At 40.1% G+C, this 23,938-nt stretch overlaps 1 protein-coding gene across 1 annotated transcript; it reads left to right on the top strand.

The window, feature by feature from the left end:
• The first annotated feature begins 1,514 nt into the window (after positions 1-1,514).
• On the top strand, positions 1,515-22,297 carry strc1 (stereocilin 1). Its single transcript, XM_069174472.1, has 29 exons — positions 1,515-1,557; positions 1,978-2,670; positions 2,805-2,829; positions 3,467-4,820; positions 5,227-6,069; positions 7,140-7,205; positions 7,279-7,389; positions 7,563-7,717; positions 9,622-9,808; positions 10,825-10,940; positions 11,773-11,902; positions 12,033-12,215; positions 13,580-13,618; positions 13,702-13,893; positions 14,120-14,260; positions 14,789-14,850; positions 15,002-15,137; positions 15,914-16,002; positions 16,374-16,509; positions 17,342-17,538; positions 17,995-18,085; positions 18,351-18,522; positions 18,657-18,832; positions 18,981-19,136; positions 19,523-19,665; positions 19,772-19,920; positions 20,231-20,328; positions 20,891-21,041; positions 22,203-22,297. Exons 1-29 carry the CDS (start codon positions 1,515-1,517, stop codon positions 22,295-22,297), a joined length of 6,129 nt encoding a protein of 2,042 aa, XP_069030573.1.
• The last annotated feature ends 1,641 nt before the right edge of the window (positions 22,298-23,938 follow it).

Raw genomic sequence — 23,938 nt, forward strand, 5'->3', positions numbered from 1 at the left:
TGAAGATGTATTTAAAAATGTTTGAAGACATCTTTGTTATCTGTCAGGCTGTATGCTATTGTAAAGTGTATATACAGTTACATTTCATTTCTGAAACAAAGTTTTAAAGTTAAAAACATCTTGCATGCCCTTTGTTTTTATTCCTCTCCACAGTCTTAGATGATGATGTTTGACAGATAAAGAACGAATAGAGGAATTGTACAGTCACATCACACGTGCACTGGAATAGTAGAAATGGACTCATTATATTGATGTAGTAGTATTAACGGTACACCTACAAAATGTAAGGCCCATGTTTCATTTGTGTGTCTGATAGCCTAACTGTTTTTATCAGGGTTTGAGCAGTGTAATGTCATATTTAAGTATTTTAAAAATCGCCTAACGGCAATAGATAGTTGTCTTAGTTTGTTTTTAACCTTTCTATAGAGGCTTGAGAGAGTAGCCTGTTTTTTTTTACTCCTGTAGCCAAACATCAACGAAATTGCCATTAATTAAACCTTTATAGGTGGTTCAGTTACTCTCAACATGGTTTAATTTAATTAAGTTTTATTTAATGTAAGTTATCTCCAGGGATTTAACATACTCGAGTCCATCAGAAACGTGCAACGTTCTTGATTTTATTTATGTAAATAATATACATTTATTTATTGACATTAACTTTCTAAAATGAGATTTTACAGTTAATGGATTGTATTTAGGAGTTCTGTGTAGTTTTAATGCTTTAAAGGAAGAAAACCTAAAAATGTGCTGACATCAAAGTCACCCCCGAGTGTTTAATTTAAAAGGGACTTCATTTTTCACGAAATGTGAAATTGTATGTTCTCCATTAATGTAGGAAAAGCAAATACATTCAGTCATTATTATTCTCTTAACTTACCCACGTTCGTGATCATCCTGTCGGTGGGAACTAATTAATGCCAGTCCCAGTCAATAAACAGCATCTTCAATGCCTCCCAGGAGTCGGGTTGTATTTGGGAGTTTAGAAGCTCTTTGTAGCAGATGTCATGTAAAATCCTCCCGCAGTCAGTCTGGTGTCTTCTGTCTCCTTCGACAGGACTCGTGTTTCAGACGGATCAGTTAATCAACACACATCATTAATATTGCAGCACCGATGGCCGTGCTTGTTGCTGAAATCCCTTCTGCGTTTCACAGCCCTCATTTCGCACCTACCTTTTTTTTTTTTTCCCCTCCTTTAGCGTTGCGCTTAATTACGCTGCTCTCAGACCGGGTGTAGAGTTGCAGAGTGGACAGTGAGGTGAGGAGGCTGCGGACTCTCCGAGCACATTGACGTGTGAGAGGGATCATCACTTCAACCTGAAGTCTGAAGGAAGTTTGAACGGGGTTTTCTCCAAGGTCTGACTTTGAGCGTCAACAAATATGAAGGCTGTTCTCTGTCTGGTTCTTCTGCCTCAGCTGAATATTTCCTCTGCATCAACTGGATAAAGTGGATTTTTTTTAATTTTTTTTTTTTAAAGCTTTACTGTCATCCGGAGTGGCATTTGAGGACACTTACAATGTGGTCGGCACCAGCTGTTTGCGTGGTGTGCATCTTATTTGGTAAGTCTTAACAAAAAAGGTTTCCCAAAGATTTTATAGTGTTTAACTTTAAAAAAAAAAAATTGCAAGTAGACAAAACTTTAGCGAGGTGACAATATGATGAGATCAATATTTGATAGGTAAAGCTAAAATCCTTAAGGTGAACTGTAAGTTGAGCCTAATTAAGTTGAAAGATGGGATCTCTGTCTGGAATAAAAGCGCCTACAGTCAAATGTATTAATGTTTCTCTTAGAACAGGCAATATTCTGCTTCCTCTCTGAGCATCTAAAGAAAATGCTAAATTAATTTATCTTTGTCATATCTGCAAACGAGGCTTCAAACTTAAGTGGGAATAAGTTGGTTGAATAAAGATATTAAAAGACCGTCAGAAGCTCAACAGAGATGAACATTTCCTGTTTTTTCTTTTCTCCATACCTACAGGGATCATATGTGATGTCAAGCAGGTATGTTCACAACCCAAATCAATACAAAGAAAGGAAAAACTCACTTCCACTGAGGCCACCAAGTTAGAGGAATCTATCCATAAAGTTATTCATGAAATCCACTCTTTGTCTCATGAAAACTCCCGCAATTTCCACGTCCCTCCTTCAGGAGAGAGTACGAACCTGAATTCATATTATGATGTTGTAAGTAACTTGTATGGTGTCTTTCAACCACTGCTGAAAGGAAGATTCATAGATGACCTCCCCAAAACATTAGTGTGTATTCTGTCTGGGAGAGAGGACTGTGGACTGGAGGCGGAGCTGACAAAGACGGTGTCTCTGGAGTTAGGGAAGCCGCTACTGACCTTCCTGTCGTCTCTGAGGTCCCAGACCTGCACGCCGCTGACCACCGATGGAGAGTCAACCAGCTTCTTCGGGGCCGACCTCAGGGGGGGGGAGTCGACCACGGCGGCACTTAGTGGTTTTCAGCAGACGATTAGCAATATACTGTCAAGTCTGCCTCTTTCTGAGAGTTTGGTGGGTTCTGTGAGTGGCCTGATGGATGCATCTGTGATGCACGTCCTGAAGTTCATGGCAACGTTGCTCCAAGTACCACTGGACTATATCAAGATAGCTTTACAGTTTGGAATAAGAGTCCCATTTTTAGACGAAAAAGAAACCTGTGAACAAGGTCAGACAATATTTTTCATCAGTATCTGACGTTACATACTATATGTTATGATATGTAATATAATGTGTTACACAGTTTATCATTACAAATTCTTCCATCTATGCTAATTAAACTGTTTTCCTATTGTTTGGCAGGAGGTCTCAAGCAACTCATTATGTGGTGAGTCATTAGTGAAATTCACATAAACCATGTTTTCATATTAGAGCTGCTGTGTGGAGCGTTTGACCACAAGTAGCACTATGGGACCGTGTTTTTAAGATGCATGTACTCGAGGCTGTGAGAGAGACAATACACATGCCTACTGCTGAAAATTACATTCAATTTGGATTCATTTTTGCCATAGACAATGTTACATGACAGTTGGTGCGCTTCAACAGCTTTCTAGAATTGGTCTCCATGTTAGAATTGTTTTTTTGTTTTGATAAAAACCCAAAGCCAAGTTTTGTGCTTCAAAACTTCAGGGAGGAAGTACATGACAACTTTAAAGGTGCATTTTGCAGGAAACATCCAATCACTGAGTCTAAAAATACAGATATATTTTATGAGAAAGGAAATGAATTCAATACTATTGTAGACATAGAGATGCACACAATGTATTGTTGTAAGAAAGTCAGAATGTGGACTTTAATGTAAAAACTGCACATGGTAGCTTTAATGAACTTCTCCCTTCATGCCTGAGAGCAGTAAAAACACAGAGCAGCTGGAGCAGCTCTCATTAAATCTGTATTTTGCAAATATTGTTATATCATGCTGTGTATCTAATCTGTACTAATTACTAAATGCCTGTTTTGTTTAGGGGAATAAAGCACAATGTGACCTGGTCTCTGAGTATCCCACTGATTGACATCCTCCTGAACAGCTTCCTGACTCCAGAGCAGTCTCTGTGCACATATCCAGGGCCGGAGTGCGTCTCCTTCCAACGCAGCCGCTCAGAGACTCAAAACCACACAGACATCTACGAGATCCTGTGTGATCACCACGATCTGGCCACGCTCAATGACACACTCTGTACTGACGTCCTCTCGGGTTCAGGAGCAGGATCTTCCACATCTGTGTTCACCTTATGCCTGGCGTTAAACTCCCTCAGCCCCGGACAAATACAGAAGGTGTGGAGCAACATGTGTAATGTTATTCAAGCCCTGGTGTCTCCACTCGTCAGCAGGTCATCCGACTGCAGTGTTGGGGACACGCATCTCTCCCCTGCTGTCCCCCCTCTCTACGAGACTCTGCCCCCCCTTCCTACTGCGCCTCATCGAGTAGCCCGAGATGCCTCCAACCTCAAACAGCTGGCCTGCAACTACAACAGCTGGCTGGAGAACGACGTTGCAGACGCTGTCCTTGTATCACTGTGCAGCGATAACCAACGTGAGGAGTTTGTGAGGCAGGTGTGTAACAAGGCTTCGTTGATGAGGAAGCTGCTCGCAGACAAGATGAACAGCTGGTTGTACGGATACTGTGCTAACTCCTCTGCAGACCCCGGGTACATGGTGAGTCAGTTCTGCGTGTATGAGCGGTGGATCGACCAGCCCACGGTCTCAGTCTCCCCCTCCCTGCTGGAGTTCTGCATGAGCCTGGACCGTCCCAGACTGATCGAACTCATCTGTGAGCACACCGGATTCTTGATGCTTTTAATCTCCAACCCTGACAACTGGCACCTCATGCCTAATTGCACCAACATGCCCCCCGCGCCAGCTTTCCCAAACCCAAATTTATTACAGCTGGATTCTTGTCGTTACTCAGATTGGCATGATGTGATGCAGATATCCACGGATCTTCTGTCAAAGTGCATCCTCTTGGATCAGAGTGGTTTTACTCAACAGATTTGCTCCAACAAAACGTTTCTAAACAGCCTTCTGCTTAATAATGAGAACGCCTGGCTTGAGACGCACTGCAACACCTCTCCTAACTTTCCACGTCCACCGGTGACCACCCAGTCCTTTGACATCGTAGGCTGGTGTAACTACCACACATGGGGAGAGCGGCAGGTGGACGAGTCAGTGGTCGGCCTCTGTTGGCAGCACGATCAGGATGCTTTTCAGGACAACGTCTGCTGCAACGACTCCTTGTATGAGAAGCTGTTATATCACGATCAGAACAAATGGCTCACATCAGTCTGCAAAGATGTGGGGAAAATAACCGTCGTACCGCAGGTGGGCATTTTACCTGGATGACATCGACATGTGAATACAAGGTCTTAATTAACCGGCATTAAAAGAACATATATATATATATACACATATTGAATGTTTCCGTTAGAGAATTATTATCAGCACAAGTTACAGACAATGTCATTCTAGAGATATAGTTTATCAGCCATGTACAATGCATACACACACTACACATGTGCAAATAACCATGTGTCTACACAAAGGATTCTCCGACTCTTTATCCACTCTTGTATTCTGTATACACACAATAAAAAAACATAAGACAACAGTGTTAACTAGATTAAAAACAGTAAACTGTTACAGGAAACAAGTTCAAATGTTATTTATATCCACTCAGTAGTACAGACTGTGTATCCTGATTTTCTATTCACAACCCTCTGTCCTTCAGGTGTGCAACTACTCTGATTGGACCCGTCCGATCATCGTGGACATGACTGAGCTCGCTGTCTGCGCTGAGAACGACTCTCTTAACTTCACCTCCAAAGTCTGCGCCAACGAAACAGTCCTCCGGAACCTGTTGGCCAATCAGGACAACACCTGGTTGATACCGCACTGTGCCAACCATTCAAATCCAGGGGTGTCTCCTGGTGGAGGAGGGGGATATGGTGGAAGTGTGACTGGATTCAAACCTGCTGAGCAGTGTCAGTACTCCGGCTGGAGCATATCTCCTCCAGATGTGGCTCTGCTGACTCTGTGCTGGGAGCATGACCAGACCAACTTTGTCTCATCCATCTGCCCCAATGCCGGTCTTCTCTTTTTTCTTTCCCGGGAGCCGTCTAGCATGTGGGTGAGCAGCATGTGCACCACCTTGGCCAACTACAGCACCACCACCACCACCACCACCACGAACACGAATGACAGCACCAGTACAGACCCTGATTTTTGCCTCGCAAGGAATCTGGTGAAACAGGTCAACTGGAACTGCTCTGTCGACCTCACGTCAGCCTGCCGACCTGGTGCCACTCAGAACACGGTCCTGCAGGTTGTGGTGCGCTGCTGGGTGGAGAGCCTGAGCTCCAGAGTGGAGAATCTGCTCACTCCACCAGTGGCTACAATGTTGGACAACGCAGTCAGCACTGTTGTGGTTATCCTGTTGACCCTGGAGGAGGTCCAGAGCACCTCCTGGCATGTCACCGAGAACATAAGACAGAGTGTGCTGCAGTCTGTAGTTCACTATTTCAAGAGGGAAAACAACTCTGATGCGAAGCGTGTCTTGCTGCAGTGTTTTGGGGTAGGTGTCTCAGAAAAAACACGTGATCGCATGCCACACGTGATTGTGCACGAAGGAAACATGCATTTTGCTTGTGGGAAACGTGGTTTTATAACGTTTTCTTGGTGTAATGTGTGAAGGCCATTTGTATTCCCATGTGTAAACCTCTCCACATATTTTCCCCATGTTACCATATGTTGCAGCACATGGTAAACATGTGTTATACATGTGGTCACGTGTGTCCCATGTGGAAAACAGGGGAATCTTGTGTATTTCTTTGGAAGGTATTTTAATTGCGCAGCAGTTGAAAAAAAAAAAAAAGAAATATTCTGATACTTCACTTAAGTACCAAAACTTCAATATAGAAAATAATGTGTTTCAAATGAATGTGTTATTAATTATAAGGCCGTGAGGATTATACTCAGAGGAGGAAGATGTACTTTTACTGAGGTGAAAATATCAGTACCACAGTGTAGAAGTATTCTGTTACAAGTAAAACTCATTCATTCAAAAAGTATTTGTATCAATATACTCTTAAAATACCAAACATGTATGTACTTTGATACTTTCCGCCACTGCTATTATATAATTATATGACTGGATTATCATTACTGATTCAATCTTTACGCAGCATTTTTCTAATTTAGTCGGTCGAAGTTGAGGACTAAACTATTTGTTCGAGGTAATGAAGTATAATTTTAGCTACTTTCTTGGAAATGCACTGTGCAGTTTAATCAGAGCAGCGTGCCAACAGAGATTCTCCATCATCTTTTATTCAGATAGACTCAATCAGTTTCTGTGTTGAACATTTCATTGACTTTATAGTTTATCTAATTATTCATCATATCAGTTACCATTAGTGTCGTTGTGTAGCAGCCGACCTCCAGCGTAAAGGCAGCCTAGAGCTGGTGTCCGGTTTCACTCCTGTCATCGATATGGACATGATGAATCTCTTCCTCTGGGTGTAATCTCGACTGGCTCACACCTGATTTGACAATTACAGTAATGTGTGAAAAGAGACACCCAGATTACATGCTGCTACTAATCCATCTATAAATACTGTTACTATTGTGTGTGTTTCCTACCTGTAGACTGTACTAACTAACCTGATGCTGACAACAAGAGAAGTGACCAATGATGAACTGCTTCTCATTAAGGTGAGATTATACTGTGTCATAAACTGAGAGTTGTACAATGTCTTGACTGTCTGATGACTTCTTTTATGTGCAGGAGTACTTTAATATACCGCTGAGCAGCCTGAAGCCAGTGCTCAGTGCAGCTCACATCAGCACCGTCAGACTGATCCTTCAGTACTACAGCAGCAACAAGGATACACTGCAGGTGAATTAGCACATCATTACACGACATGTGAACCCAACACTGACCACATCGATCCACCTTTTCTTGTTGCTTCCTCTCATCTCTGTTTCACTGTGATGGAGTCTGTTGAGTCCTCTTGTTGTTGATTACCCCGTATTTCACTCTTGCTGGCTCTTTTTGTTTCTGTTTGCCAGTTTTCTGATAAGTACCTGTCCACCATGGCGTCAGTGCTGTTTCACAACCACCTGGTGATGGACGATAAACTCTTCCCTGAGCTGGCTCCCCTGCTGGCTGCAGCGAGGCCAGCGGACATCCTTGCGTTGCCCTCCCTGCAAAACAAAACTAATGTGTAAGTGATGGTGTTAGTTTGTTATTTCTAATGACCCAGTTGCTGGACACAATGTAAATCATTTAATGGATCATTTTACTGTTGGTTTCATCTATGCGGTTGCCTCCTTTCTCAACGCATCGCGCCAGTGGGAGTTATTGAAGGATCCTCAAATGTATGTTAGATGCAATATTTCATTAATCCATTCGGGTAATTGAATAATGAATCCCTTAAACCCCAGGCTTTTCTTTTTTTAATTGCACCTGAAAAACGATCCCAGATTTCAGTCAGTAACAGCTCCACAACTGTGAAGCCAACATGAGCAACCTTGGGAAAAGTGTTACTTGGAAGTATTTTGAAATACAAAAAGTCTATTTGTTTCGAGTAAGATTTAAAAAAAACATTTGATATTTTAAATAATGCCTAATCTAAACTGTAAATTAGACCGTAAATAACAGCCTTCTAATAGAAAAATCAGTGATTAAACACTGATGTAATTGAACCGTGTTCCAAAAGCTGCAACTCAACTAAATTTGAAGAGACAGAAATTAAGCAAAAACATTGTTAAATCCATCTTAGCTGTGCCAGTACCGAGATCCAGTCTGCTGCTGGTACAGGGACCTTCAGGGTGGAAGGGGTGCAGAACACCTGTTTAAAGGTGCTCATTCACGGTATCATCCTTCTTCATTTTTTAGATTGACACCTATAGTATGTTTAAACTTACAGAAAAAACACACCTGTGCAAAAACGTCTGTGACCACATACACGTGACTTTGCACATGTGAAACATGTATTCTGTCCAGGGAAACGGGGTTTTGGAACATTTTTGTGGTGTAATATATGGAGCCCATGTAGAGTCCAATGTGAAAACGTTTCCACATATTTCCCCATGTTGTCATATGTTGCAACATGTGGTAAACATTTGTCAGACATTTTATCACCAAGTCCCGTGTGAAAACCATGTGAAAGCTGTGTTTTTTTTCTGTAACGCTATTGCACAATGTATTGCACCTTTCCGAGCAGTAATTACTGTGACATCCTTTGCACATCTAAGATCTTACAAAAAAAAAAAGGTCTCTGTTGGAAAAGACAGTTTTGACTCGGCTAGCAAAAATTCATTAATTTAATTAGTTTTTCCTTCAGTTTTATTTGCCAGTAGAATAGTGAATACCCTTTATTTCAGTGGTGCAGAATCATGCAATCTCACTGTCCGATGTAAATAATGCTTCTACCTGAACACCTCTGGTGTCAGGCACCGTGTGTCATTGTGCCATGGGGTGCCAGGAACATGCATTATACATAGAAAGTACTAGTTCACTGACTAGATTTCAATCTGGACAGAGCTTATATTGCCACATTCCATTTAGAGACATAGTTTCACATCTGTATGGTAAATATATGGCTAGCAGGCAATTAGTTCATAGTTAAACATTAAGATTTGAAAAAAAAAAAGGGGAAACAGAAAGCCTGGTTCCATCCAGAGGTGAAAAAAAAATCCACAGCAAGAAATTCAACACATAAACCCAGTTGAATAGTTTACATCATTGTGGTTTGCTTTTTTTTGTGCAGTTTGAAGATGAGAGATATAAAATATTGATTCATGAGCTTTATGACAATTTAGTTTACCTTTCGACTTAGTGAGGCTTATTGCTTCATATTTAACAATCACATCCAAGATATTGGATCAATCTGCTCATCTGTTAACAGGAAAACAAATTAGAACAATATTTTATAACATGTCAAACAATTCATTTGAAGATTTAATTTCAACCTTGCTCATGATTAAACACATTCTCATAACCTCACACTATGTTTAAATGTCTTAAATGCAATCTTTCAAAGCAGGCCACATACAATTTAAATATATCCAATAAAACGTTTACACTATATCAGACAACATACTTTCTTATTTGGTGTTTTCCGAGGCGGGACACCATAAACAGAAACCTCGGCAGTATGACCCAGGAGCAGCGGCAGGCGTTCGGCTTGTGGTACAGCAAAGTTCTGCAGCCGTCCAACATCACCAGAGGTCATCAGTCGCTCATCAGAGACACCGGGAACCTGATCGCCTACCTGCCCTTCCAAAACTTCCAACACCTCTCAGCTGCTCAGGTAACAGCCCGCTGAGCTCTGACACCTGGCTGCGAAACCCGAGAAGTCCGGACGCGGTTCGATTAGCCGCGGGACACCGCGGAGCCACTCGTCACATTCTGGTCCAAAGAGAACACAGACTCCTCTTTCTCTGTCACCACCAATGTGTGTCCTATGCTTGTGGCTGATATTCAATAAGTAAAGGTAGAAACACATGAATTAAGAATGACCACAAGATACATGGTTACTGATGTTTCAGCACTCAACTCTGAATATAACAGTTTTAAAGGACTAATTCTGAATTTTGGGATAAACTATTATTTTCTTGTTATGTAAGACTGCCCAGTAATTATGACGTTACCAGTTGCCAGTTAGCTTAGCAGACACGTCTGGAAAAACTGCAAACTGACATTGTAAACACTGTGTTTCTGATGTTTCTGAAAAATAAGGTAAAACATGTTAATTAGTGAGTTTTAGAGGTGCCTGTCAACTTTTTTTTTTTTTTTTTTACTTTACAAAGCAAGGCCAGCTGTTGCTCTTCATATTTAATATACCGCTATGATGTAATGTACCATATCAGTCTGCTCATTTAACCCTCAGAGAGTAAATCAGCACATTTCCCCAAATGTCTAACTATTACTTGAAAGTGTTTATCTATGTTGGTTTAGGGTAGCAAATGGAGTCCCCGAATTAAAAGCTTGCACATCCAGATGAATAGATATTTGCTTTAATTTAGTGTTAATGGAAAAATATGACCACAGGGAAAAAGGCTTGCTCATGGTTCAGAGTGTGATGTGTGCAAACTGTTTTCCTAACCAAATAGACATATTGCACAAATGTCGTACTATCCCTTGAGATGAGATCGTGATTTTGCAAGATGTGAAGTCAACTGAATTATTTCATTTTTCATGTTTTTTTTAATTTCTGAAGAACATCATCTGACCGTGTTTATATATTCTGTTGATAGACACCTACATATTTTCAAGAATTTTCACATATTTCGATTCAAATTCTTCTCTCATCATCTTTCTCTGCAGCTGTTGGACGGGCTGGATGTGCTGCAGAGAAACACCTTCACTTCTCTGAAGCAGGAATTCATAGCTCGCACCCTCATCGGCACCTACAGGAACCTCACAGCTCAGGACTTTACCAGGTTGGGAACGACTGTATGGAGGCTCCTCCAACCTTTCTCTCTGTGTAAACTGTATCTGAAGCATTCTGATAATTAGTTTGGATTTGATTTGCTTGGTAATTTCAGGTACATTTTTAACCTTGATAGTATCTAAGCGTCATTTAATAATTTGTCACATAAAGAGATTGTTTGTGTGTGTTGCATCCAAAATGAGATATCCTTCATTTGAATAAAGTCACACACAATGCTCAGAGTTGAAATTTGAGGGACTGCTGTTAGAATATATAGATTTTATATATATATATATATATATATATATATATATATATGAAGATGGACATACGGTAATAAATATACAGTATGTATTGATAAATTAGAGCCTTAACTTTCTGTTATTAAGGTAAAAAAAAATTAAAAAGAACTCACAGCTATACAAGCTTTGTGGAATAAATATGTTTTTAGGGTAAAAAAGCATTTTCATTCATGTCCAAATTATTTTGAATAAGAAAAAAAAAAAAAGATGACTGTTTTCGCAATTTAGAAAATGCTCTCATTTTTAGAACAAATTTGGAAACAAGTATTTAACCAGAAAGTCAGCATAAATATCTATTGAAAAGGTATCTTGATATTATGTAAACTACTCTACTATTAATACAACTTAACACTTTCCTTTTGTGGGCTTAACATTAAATGTCTTACATATATGTTATGTTCAATTGTGCCGTAAGCAATATAATTATGTCATCTTAAGGCCATACCTCTACAGACTCGACCCCATTAATAAAAATAATGTCTTTTGTTTTTTTTGGAAGGTGTGTTTCAGGTGTGTTGTTTAAACTGTGTGTGATTTTAGGCTGGGTGAAATCTCGTGCCTGGCAGACCCAGAGGACCTCCTCGTATACAAAAGCACAGACGCCTTCACAGTGATCCAGGACAGTATTATGAACTGCATATTACACGGAGTCAGTCTGCCCAGCCAACTGGTAGGAACACAGATGTTAATATATCCTTTATTCAATGTTTTTGAAACGTGTGCGTTCATGTAAGAATTGCATTTAAGGAGTATTATTGATATACTGTATGAACTGTGTTTGTTGTGAATCTTATTTCCAGGTTTTCAATTTGTTACTGAACACCAGAGAACTGCAGGTCCCGTACTTGCTCACCGCAGACCGACTGGCGGAGCTCGCCCCCCTCCTGCCCTCACTGGGTGTTACTTTCCTGCAGAATCTCACAGCGTCGCAGCTGCTCGCTGTCCTCCCTGCCCTCAACTCGGTCTCTTTCAGTTCTGCACAGGTAGGGCAGTGAATTCATCCTGTGATGTACGGTAGATGGCGAGCACAATCATCATCTATAACTTGTATAACTTGATTTTGATCTGTCGTCTTTTTGAGATACACAGTTTGTTTTCTTTCATTGAACATGAAGTCCAGGTGTCAGTGAGTGGGGGTGTAGTCTGTCTATTTCACTGCACAAACCTCTATTTGTTGTAAATGGTTGGGTTTCCTAGCAGCTGTTTGGCTTGTATGAGGAACAGCTGACAGGCAGCCTATCTTCTGCTCTCTGACCCCTGGTGAGGCGGCTCATGAGGCAAAGACCTGATCTTTACTTTGATCTTTGCTATCATCTGAATTGGAGCCTTTTATTTGACCTCAGCCTCACAGCTGTTGTCTCGGCTTTACATGTCATAAGGAGTCTCGAAGGGGATTAACATCTTCGAATTTACATAGTTCAATAAAGGAGAGATCATTAGGAGCGAATAACAATTTCTTGACGTCAATAAATGTCCCAAATGAATATAAGAGATAGAACAGTATGTATTTTCTTGATTCCTGTTGTTCTGGGTTTTGTACCCTCATGGTTGAAATGCACTTATTGTAAGTCGCTTTGGATAATAGCGTCAGCTAAATGTAATGTAATGTAATGTAATGTAATGTAACAGGACCCCCGGAGCCATCGATGTTGGATGTGGTAGAGCGGATTTTAAATTGTTGTTTATATGGCAACTAATCACAACGTTAAGCATCTCAGGGCACTTAAGACAGGAACCCAACAATTTAACAATTCCCACATGAGCGACAGCTGGAGAGAAAAACTCCCTTTAAACAGGAAGAAAACCTCCAACACAAGCAGGTGGACGGTCATCTGCCTCGAGCGGTTGGGGTGAGGGGAGAGTGGAGATGACTAATGGGAACTTCAGTGGAGGAGGAAGTTTGCGTATCAGGAGGTCTAAAAGACAGAATTACAGAATAACAATGATATTTAAAGAACAGGGATGAGAAACTGACTGGCTCAAAAGCGCAGGCATGAAGACTATTGGGCAAGTATGGCGATGGAAAATTATGAATGAGGGATTTGACAGCATGGAAAAGTGGAAGTGATGAAAGAAAATAGAGCATCAAGAAAAAAGCACACCTGCAGAGAAGTTGAAACATAAGGGAAGACATTTTCCTTATTGAACGTTTGCATACGCTTCATTTTGGTAGGTCCATCATGGTAAAAATGTTGCTCAACCCCACTGAACTATACTTAATTTTTTTGGTGAAATGATGACGAAGACATAGTCTTTGATTTGAACACTTCATCCAACATGACTCAGAGTTGTAACAGTTAAAATGACCTCTTTATATTTATTTTTTACTGTTTTACTCTGTTTTCAGGCCGCCATCATTGTAGACCAGCTGTCTTCAAGTAACAAGGTTAGTTATTTTATAAAAACATGTAAAGTGGTGTTCTCTGTATTTTGTGGTCTGACCCTCACACCTTCTTCCCGTCTGCCCAGCTGATCCCAGGCCAGCTGCAGGAGCTCAGCTCCCTCCTCGTAGGCGTGAAGACGGAGGTGCTGCTGACTCTCACCTCTGACAGACTGCTGTCTTCTCTGACCGCCGTCAGCCGTGACACACAGAGCCTCTGCCCGCAACACAAACAAGGCCTCAGCCCACCACAAGCCAACGCTATCACCACCAAACTATGGGTACAACACACACCTCATTCATGTTGACTTCAAGAACTTCATGAAAAAAAATTCTATTTTCTAGTTTAACAAAATAAAAGAAACATAAATTGACAGTAAAGAGCTGAACGAAAGTAGCATATAAGAAACATTATATTCATTGTTAAGAACACAATATCCAATATTCACTTTTTTCTCGACAGCTGCAGCACTGTTCTTTGTGTTATCTCCCCTTTGTTTGGACCAGGGCTTCCCAGAAGTGGTCGACTGGTTGAGCGATGTGGAGCCTTTGCTCGACTGCACGCCTCTGCTCAGCGTCCTGTCCAGGACTCGTCTGCTTGTGAACAAACTGTCCAATACGACCACACATCCCTGGAACACACAGCAGGTATCCCACAAGCCCGTCTTACAGCGACACTCTGCAGAAGCAGTTGGTATTCAGACCTGGTCACGTCATCCCACTGTGGGTGCAAATGCAAAGTGGTGAACAGCTCAGCCGGAGTTATTTTCACTTCTTTAAGTTGTTTGTTTGATGTCAGAGACTGTTTACAAGCAAAAACAAGTTTTCAGTAGTATTAAAAATACATCTAAAGTGGTACAGAAGCATTATAGTATTTGAATATTTGAAAGCACCTAACGCTGAGTCTGTGACTTTTACTTTGTGCGTTGATCTCGTCATACTTCCTCTAATTAAATACGCTTCCTGTCTTTGTCATGAGAAAGGTGTGTATGACAGTATCTTGATTAGCTGCTTAATTATTTAGAGGGGAAGCAAAAGCAAAGACGTCATCATCACTGACACTGTGAATGGATGGCCTGTAACTACAAACCACACAGACCATAATTATCTTGATAACAGATCACTGTCTACGTGTTACGACTTCATAACACAAAATTGTTCCATTTTCTTCCACAGGCAAAAGCAATTTTCAAAGAGGTGCTTGGTAGGAACCCAAATCTAATCAAACAAGATTTTCTGTAAGTATAATTTAGTTCCGTGATAAACACCTTTTTGACAGATGCTCTAATTTGCTCCGTCCCTTTAACCGTTTCGTTTCTTTTTGCGTTATTTTGCAGCTCCACAAATAAACTTTGTGCATTTATTGACACTCTTCTCTTGTGTAAGCAGAAGTCTGGGAACACTCGGTCAAGGTGTGAGCTGCGAGGTCTTACGAAAGCGCTTTCAGGCAGGGTCATCGCCTTCTTCAGTTAGAGACATCTTGGCCTTCCTCAGACGGCAGCCTGGACTTCTTCACACCTCATTGGTAAACGTAACTGTGTGACTGATGTATAAGATGTCTGACTTCATTAAAGGTTTATACGCCTCCACACCAGCTGTGACTGGAGGAATTATGTTTAGATTGTCCGTTCATCTTTCCCATTCTTGTGAATGCATGATCTCAGGAAGGCCTGGATGGGATTTCTTTGAATTAAGCACAAATGGTTAGTTGGACTCAAGAATAATATGATTAGATTTAGAGGCCAGAGGTCAAAGGTCACTGTGACACGCTCAGGGCCATAACTCCAGAATACATGCACGAATCATGACACAATCTCACACAAATGTCTAAGAGGATAAAATGGTGACGTGATAACATTTTATATCCAAAAGGTCAAGGGTCAACTTCAAAAAATACTTTTCTGGTCATTATTGAACACAGAAAAAAAAAATTCAGATTTTGACCAAATTTCACATTTTGTTGGATGCTGAATTGGTGACACTTATCACCACAAACCTTGGTGAATGTATAGATCTTGTGTGCTGTCAGGGTGAAGATGGATTTGAAGCATCCATATTTTAACATTTGTAGCTTCATCTGCTGTTATGGCTCCAACTTTGTTCAGAGTCAGCTTTATTGGCCAACATCCTTCAAAGTCTTCACTACAGATCTTATATAATTCTGGAAAGATATGGATGTAAACTAAAACTTGACTAGCTGGTGAAAACAAACAACCACATTGTGGCAATTCTAGATTTTCAGGAAGTAATTTATAGATCTAGATGACCACTGTCATTTGTCTTCTGTGTTCTTCTGGACAGAAAAAGTGTGTGATCGAAGAGCTGTATCAGTTTGAGTTCTTCTCTGAACTGCTTGAAGATCTTGGAGTTGAGATCGCTCTGTCCATGACGTAAGTCAAAAGCTATACATTCAGAATGACTGCAGGGAAATTATCCTCTTTCTGTAAGTTAATTAGAAAATTAAATGTCAAAGATCTTTTCTGAAAAATGTACAATTGTGTTCCTTTTGGAGTCACATTGCTTTGTTTAAAAAAAAAAATTAAAAAAAAAAAAAAAAAACAGGCAAGAAATGTTTCTTCTATTTTCAAGAAGAAAAATACTATTGTAGGTAAAGCGTCTGCTCTCTGGATTTGGAAATAGAATATGTATAAGTCAGACTTGGCTAAGAAATTGACTTACCCAGTTTTACTAAATTTGTTGACTATATGATGAAAAATATTCTTTCTAACTTGCTGCTTTGTGTTCGCGTCATTGTCTGCAGGGTGAGCACCATCAAGAAGTTTTCTGTAAGTATGATGGACACTCTGAGGAAGATGATTGTTGAGGACCCTCGTCACTTTCTCTTGTTGTCAAGAGTGAAGCAGCACCTGCTGGTGGACAAAATGGTGCAGAGGATGGTAAATACAGCTGTACTTCCCTTTTCTAATTTAAAGTTAAAAGGCAGAGAAACAAGAGAATGTAAATCCACAATTTACAGTGGCAAGTAAGAAAAAATACATTTGTAAAAATCTGCATTGATGTTTAGATTTGTCTTAAAATACTGTCAACATCTCATTTAGGTTACTGTTGAACAAACACTATAAATCTGCTAATGTGGACTATTCCTCGCCAAAACAAATCTAAGAGCACTTATGATCATGACGTAATAACAACGTAATAACAAAAAGGTTTAAAGGTTCATCAGTACTTGGTTGGACAAACTGTAAAACTTAGTACTCTCCCCAATAATAAAACATAATCTCAAAGGTGTAAATGAATCCTCAGATTTAAACTCAGAACAGATATTACAGGAGCATTTAAGAAGAGTCATCCTGGCAATCGTATGAATACGACTGAGCTGAAGCTGCTCTGTCAAAAGAATGAAAACACGTTAATATTGAGCAGTTCTGAACTACAGCTGCACCGTAGGCCTAAAATAGGGTCCACGAGGTATTAAATCAAAGGGTTCACTTACTTCCACCAACACCGTGAATGTTTCATTGGTGTGTTCAATAAAGACACACGATTATAATGGTTTTTGTTTTTTTTAGCTCAAGCACATTGTGTTTGTCTTTACCTTTAACTGCAGATCATTTCACATATAAGACCAATGAATGTAGAAAATGACTTAAGTCCAAAGGGTTCAAACATACAATTTCTTGCCACTGTATGATTGTTCAGTGGTGTGGAGGTGGAGGTGTTTGCCATGTTTGCTGTGTGATGAGTGTTTTGTGGGCTCGATCTCTGCAGGACATGTACACAGGAGTGTTTACTGAGGAGGAGTTTCGCTCTCTGGGCATCATGGCACCGTTTGTGCTGGACGAGGTTTTCGTTCAGGTGGACCGTAGATTCTTCACTGAAAATCTAGATTTCCTCAGGGGGCTCTGCTACTCCAGCAGCAAGATCGAACTTGTGGCTCGGATCCTGCAGGAACCGGCCGCCTTCGGGTAACGTTATCACAAACTCTCTTCAACCTAAGTAGTATAACCAGGCATATCTGTGATTTGTAAATTATTTGTAATTTAGATTATAAAAATATGAAATGAGTAAATTTGAATGATAAAAATATGCATAATACAAATATTGAAAATATTATAAAATGAATTTAAAAAAAATGCTTAAAACAATTGGTCTGGGGTTTAAATGACAAATAACAATTAATACAGTCACAATGGAAACAAAAAATATGTATGAACATTTTGGAGTTAACAGATTTTTTTTGCATTAATTGTTCATACTGTAAATGTGATTTAATCTTCACCCAAGTAAGAATAGACTAATTTAATGTGGTTAAGCTAATGACACACAAACAGATCAAATCTTTTGTGTCACACACCTATTAAACATTCACAGATTTTGGAAACTGTGGAAATATGATGAAGTGTTCTTGTGTTTCCTCACAGGCCGGTCCAGAACTGGAACCGGACAACACTCAGTCAGGTGGATCGCTTTCTCTTCTTCCTGCCGAAGAACAAACTGCAGGAGATTTCCTTCGTGAGTTTATTGCTGTGTTTCAACCATTTGGTATTAAATCTGAATTGCTTCTCGTATTAATAAAAATATAACAGTTATTCCTGGAACAGATTCATTCAGTGTCCAGAGATCGACAGTGGGGCTTTGTGATTGGAACTTGATCCTGTGGCAGGTTAGGCAACAGAGGCTGTAAAGATATCCCTCAGGTGTCACATCTCCACAAGGTGTCAGGATCAGGTGGTGAGGTTCCTGTTTTCCTGTAAACCATTTGTTTGTGTTCCCACAGGCGCTGATGACCGTGGGCCGCATAGAGAAGCTGTTCATGAGCCAGCGTCAGTGGGAGCACGGGCTCGTAGGGATCCACTGCTCAGACGAGAATGAGACCAAGAAGTTTTTTCAAAAGCAGCAGTTTGTCCTGCAGTTTTTCCTGGGCTTCCTCAAAATAAATCCTCTGTCACGTGAGCATCACATTGGTTCCTACAATCCTTGGAACATCGTACTGAAACACTGGCCCATAACAGAGCCTAATCGCTAACCCCTGCTGTATTTCAACATGCCCTGATCACATATTTGTGTGTGTGTCCCCCGCCAGCGACTCCAATGGTTCCTACCTGTGAGATTCTGCACACAACAGCTCCGTCCACCTGGACCCCCAGCAGCCTGACCAGCATGTCTTCATCTGCCTTCTCCAACTGTCTGGAGCTGATGGGTCATGACCCGTTCCTCGCAACCTACCAACGCAGCGCGGTGCTCCAGAGAGTCAAAAAGGTGACATTCATTTGTAGCCTACTTCAGTCCATTGAACAACCTCTCCGATCTGTTTAATTTGAAGCTAGATAGTTTCCCCTCCTCAGTTCAGGTCTTAACACTGTGTGTCCTCTCTGTCTTCTCTGTGGAATAACCTGTATGTATGAAGGTATACGGCCCGATCTCCTCCTTCTCCCAGTCTGTGATCTCTCAGCTGGGTGGAATAGCGACAGAGATGTCACCAGAGGAGCTGAGTTCCCTCCGACTGACTGAGCGGAGGAGCATCGCTGCTATGGGTGCGACCAGTGCCTGGAACACCAGACAGGTAGTTGCGTTTGATGCACATTTACTGAGCATCTTAACTATTGAACATGTTTTGTCGAAATTAACTGAAGACAAGAATCTGGCTTTGTTACATTTTTTGTTTTACCATATAAATATTAGACTAAAAAGGCTTTACCGATGTGTGCTTTTATCCATCCCAGTGAGAATATAAGCCATTATAATCGAACAGCACAACAAAGTGAACCTTTGAATATGATTATTAAATTGAATCAAAACACTTTCACAACAATAAAGAATATAACCTATGAAAGTATGACTTTTCACTTAGCTGTTGTATTAGACTGCATCTGTTTCAGCCAGTTGTTCCTAGTGAGGTGAGTGTGTTCAAAGAGCCTTCCTCCATCATAACTCTTGTTTTCATCGTAGCTGGCTGCTCTGTTCTCCACCGTGTTAAACTCCACCAAGCAGAGTTCGAGTCAGCTGGACTCCAGCACGCTGGTGGCTCTGGGTTACATTGTGTGTGGAGCTAAAACCACAGACATGAACTATTTCAACGCTGTGGAGTTCAGGTGAGCAAAATAACCACAGACACTTTAAGAGATGCCTCTTTTCCAGCTCAGATGGAAACACAAATTTACAGTCTGCTTCTACTGTGTCTCCCCCTGGTGGCTGCAGTAAGGCGGTGCTCTGGCTGGGTCAGCTGAGGTTGTCCTGCTCAGAGGAGCAGCTGCTGGCCCTAGTTGAGCTGCTGACCAACAGACTTGCTTTTGGACACATGAGTTCATGGGGGACCGATGTGTTCATTGAGATCGGAGTCCTGGCAGGTAATCAGTTTGTTCACTGTGTGTCTTTTACTAATACGATGTCAACTAGTATTCATTCTGGAGCTAATTGCCATGCAGCTAATGATACAAATTCTCAATTCTCATTAGAGTTAATTGAACATCTGGTTTGATATCTGGGATAAATATAGTATTTTTGTTGCTCAGTCAACACTATGTGTGTTCACAAATGTAAATCAAAGCCATTTTGTTTTCCTCTAAAAGTATTCTGCCACTCTCTTCCTGATAAATCCTGGTGTTTTGGACCTTTGGGCTACTTCACTCACAATGAAACTCTTTGCTTGGTTTACAGCCGGTCTCCCAGACATGGCCATGTCATCTTTGGTGAAAGAACAAATTGAAGGAATCACACCGATGGCTATCTCAATGATACCACCAGAAAAGTTTGCTGTAAGTCCTCATTCAATTAAAGCAACAAGACAAATGTGCTCATGCGATTCAGACCTTAAAACTTTCTTCGACAGTGATGGAAAAAAAGATTTGTCTCTTCCTCTTGTTTGCATTGTGGCTCTGGAAAGTCTCTTGTCAAGCAGGCTCTGAAAAGTCTCTTTTGTTGTCTGTCTTATTTGCAAGTGATTCCTTTTTGTTTTACTTTCCGCATCTAATTGACGACTCCTCTGTGTCCTTATCTTGTGAATTACCATACGGAAGCAGATACAAAGGGAATGGGGGTAACTGTCAGCTGTTTGTCACACTGTATAAAAGCTGAGATCTGGAAGCAATGCTGGACACCTCTTTTTGAGGGTGCATGTATTTGCTCCTTCTTGCAAGAACAAAATGTCCGATATGTTTGATTTTGAACCAAGCCTGAGTAATTTTTCTAATAAACAGGGATCAAAAATATTTCAGCTGGTGCTCCTGTTCCTGCATTCATCTTGACCTGTCTTTTTCCATTTCTTTAATCTGTTTCTCTGTTCGTCTGATTTACTGTTTGTGTTTTCATTTTCTCAAGGTGACATTTCACCAGAGACAGATCAGCATGTTCTCCTACGAGCAGGCTGTTGCAGTGACTGAGGACCAGCGCTCTGCTCTGTCAGATGTTCAGAGGACAGCTATCTCTATGGTGCTGACACCCTGGGAGGACAGGCATGTCGACTTCAGAGGTAGACCACAGAAACCTTTCAAACTCTTGTTTTTCACTGATAATTATAAAGAAGGGTCCTTCTCAAAACTGTACTTGGTTTATACATGAATTAGTTTATCTGGTGAACCTCTACCGAAGCTCCATCCAAAGTCGTGTCCCACTTCAATGCAAACACCATAACCTGCATTATGTTATATATCAATATCCTCATAATAAGCACACAATAACAAATACGTTCATGTTTGCTTCACAGATAAATACACAAGATGTGCACCGACAGACACCACATCAACTATGACTTTAGAAAGCTAATTCCAAAATAAACTTCATAAAGAAAAAGCTAAATTTGTTTCTAAACATCTAGTATATTCATTTCCTTTTGTTGTCAGATCATCCGGCGCTGTCTCTCCAGCAGCTGCAATTTGTTTCATTTTTTTTATCAGCTGCATGTAGCTTCTCCATTTCCTTTGTACACCAGCAACATAATCAAATCAGGCAAATTAAGGATGTATAATGTCTTTTTGGACTGTATTTGCAATTCCCTGTTGTCAGGACTTTTTAATGTTAAATATTTTTACGATGGCAAATTAGTCTTGACGACACGAGTCTTTGTTCAAAGCAAAATGAGACAATCCTGGTGACAGTTGGTGCTGTCTATTTGATGATTTCAGCACTTTGGTCTCATTGTACCTCGCGAAGCTTCCAAAGCCAATTCTGTTCAGATTATACAAATAGGGGTTTTGATCTAAATTTTAAAGCATAATTACAATTTATCCTTAAAACCTTAGAGGAGTTATAGTATGCAGTGTGGCACTGGGATGCAGGGCAAAACGCGTGCTTTAATTCACTTATCACAGAGTTGGATATTTCTGGTTCAGAGACTGTGGAGCTTGTGAGTTTTTTCTTTCTTTGAGTAAAACACTTGCTTTTAGCCTGATCGTAAACATCTTATATGCTGACTCGGCCTTCATCATTTTTTATTTTGAAAAAGAAACAGAAATAATTAACAGTAATTCCAATTTGCCACTTACAGTTTGCATGATCACTCTCGGTGCTTGTGCAGTGCTTGTTGTCAGCTCATTGTCATTTGTTTTACTGTGTTTTTTTTGTGATGATATACAAAGAAGAATCAGATTTTGCATGACTCTACATTTGTACTGGTTTCACTGTGTTCCTGCAGGGAGGTCACTGGGGCTGGCGCTGAGCCACAGTCCAGTGTGTCTCATATTGGGACTGCTGATGCTGCTGACTGACCTGCTGTGCCCCGGCTCATGACCCCACTCACCCCAGCTGGATCAGGAGACTTCCTCATCCACATAACCAAAATGATTTCATTTATCTGTGCAATACCACTTTGAAATAAGCAGCACTTCATGATTTCTATATACTATATTTGATGACATAGTCATTTATTTTGGGCAATGATCACTTTGACATTAAGCACTGAAGGAACCAAATCAATAGTTTAATTCAAGAGTAAAAAAAAAGGGTTTATTCTAACCAGCAAGTCTATTTAATAACCACAGAATTGTTGTCATTACTGAACTTGTTTATTTTTATAAAAAAAATATATGAACCCCTACTGTGCTGCTGTATCCTTCTCAGGGATGTGAAGCCATACCCAGATAATCAACCCAAACAGATGAATGTCTAAATATTGTTATTATACAATTATCATGAGACAATTCTGTTGCAAACCTACAAAGTTATATATGAAGAGGTAAAAATTATATGATCTTTGATAGAGCTGCAATGTTTGCCACATTTATATATCTATCATGAGTTTTCTTGATCACATAACAGTGAAATATTGCTCAATAACACCTGATTATATTAGTAATGATCAACTTCAGTCTGTTGTTGCTGTGCGTTTTGTATTGTTGTGCACACTTTCCAGTGTGATTAATATGGACCTTAATTATTAAAATGAACCAATCTGCTACTGAGTGACTCTTTATTTCAGGGGTTTTCCCCTTGAATCCAGCCCTGTACACCAACTCACTTTTTCACAACTCCACACATTGTCTTGTCTCTGTGTTTCTAGTGTATTCACTAGATCATAGCTATTCATGTGTTATTGTTAGAAAAATTACTCAGAGGCTTGGTTCAAAATCAAGAAGGATTTTTGATTTTTTTTTTTGTTTGTTGTTGATTTTATACACTTTATTAATCCCGAGGGGAAATTTCTTCAAGGAGCAAATACATGCACCCTCAAAGAGAGGTGTTCAGCAGTGCTTCCCATCACTCCTCCGTAGGGCAGCTTTTATACAGTTGACAAACAATTGACAATCACCCCCATTTCCTTTGTATCTGCTTTCGTATGGTAATACTGAGTTACAAGATAAGGACACAGGGGAGTCGTCAATTAAATGTGGAAAGTAAAACAAAAAGGGATCACTTGCAAATAAGAGAGAAAACAAAAGAGACTTTCCGGAGCCACAATGCAAACAAGAGGAAGAGACACATCTTTTCTTTCCATCAGTTATTACCTGTTGTTCACGAATAAAGGAAATAAAAATATTAACATTAAACTTTTTTTTTATTATTTAGCTCAGGGTAATTCTTCTTAATTGTTTCTGGTAAAAAAAAAAAAAGGTATTATGTCACGTGTAGTGCAAGTTTGTGTGTGGTATAATATTTATATGATTAGCCTCCCTATGTGGGGATATAGGCTTGTTAGCAAGAAGAAAAGTATAAATATTATAGTGACCTTCTTTCAACCAAATAATTAACAAACTACTTTAATATTGAGACGATTAATTAAATATTACTGTTATGTTCACTCTATCAAAAATGATTCAGCATTATGAGAAAGTAAGTCAAGATCATCACTAATCGTCAGTCAAACTCAGTTTTTTTTTTTTTATGTGTGTTATCTTAAAAATTGTGACCCATCAATTTAAAAATAAGCATGAA

This window comes from Embiotoca jacksoni, unplaced genomic scaffold (genome assembly GCF_022577435.1).
Source record: "Embiotoca jacksoni isolate LCO1_2020_lvr unplaced genomic scaffold, fEmbJac1.0.p SCAF_6, whole genome shotgun sequence".
NCBI lineage: Eukaryota > Metazoa > Chordata > Actinopteri > Embiotocidae > Embiotoca > Embiotoca jacksoni.

Bases quoted from the DNA above. Each gene is read 5' to 3' on its own strand.
- strc1 (XM_069174472.1), top strand. From the start codon at position 1,515: ATGTGGTCGGCACCAGCTGTTTGCGTGGTGTGCATCTTATTTG. The intron at 4,821-5,226 runs GTGGGCATTTTA...TCTGTCCTTCAG, and splicing joins AAATAACCGTCGTACCGCAG to GTGTGCAACTACTCTGATTG. The intron at 13,894-14,119 runs GTACAACACACA...TGTTTGGACCAG, and splicing joins CTATCACCACCAAACTATGG to GGCTTCCCAGAAGTGGTCGA.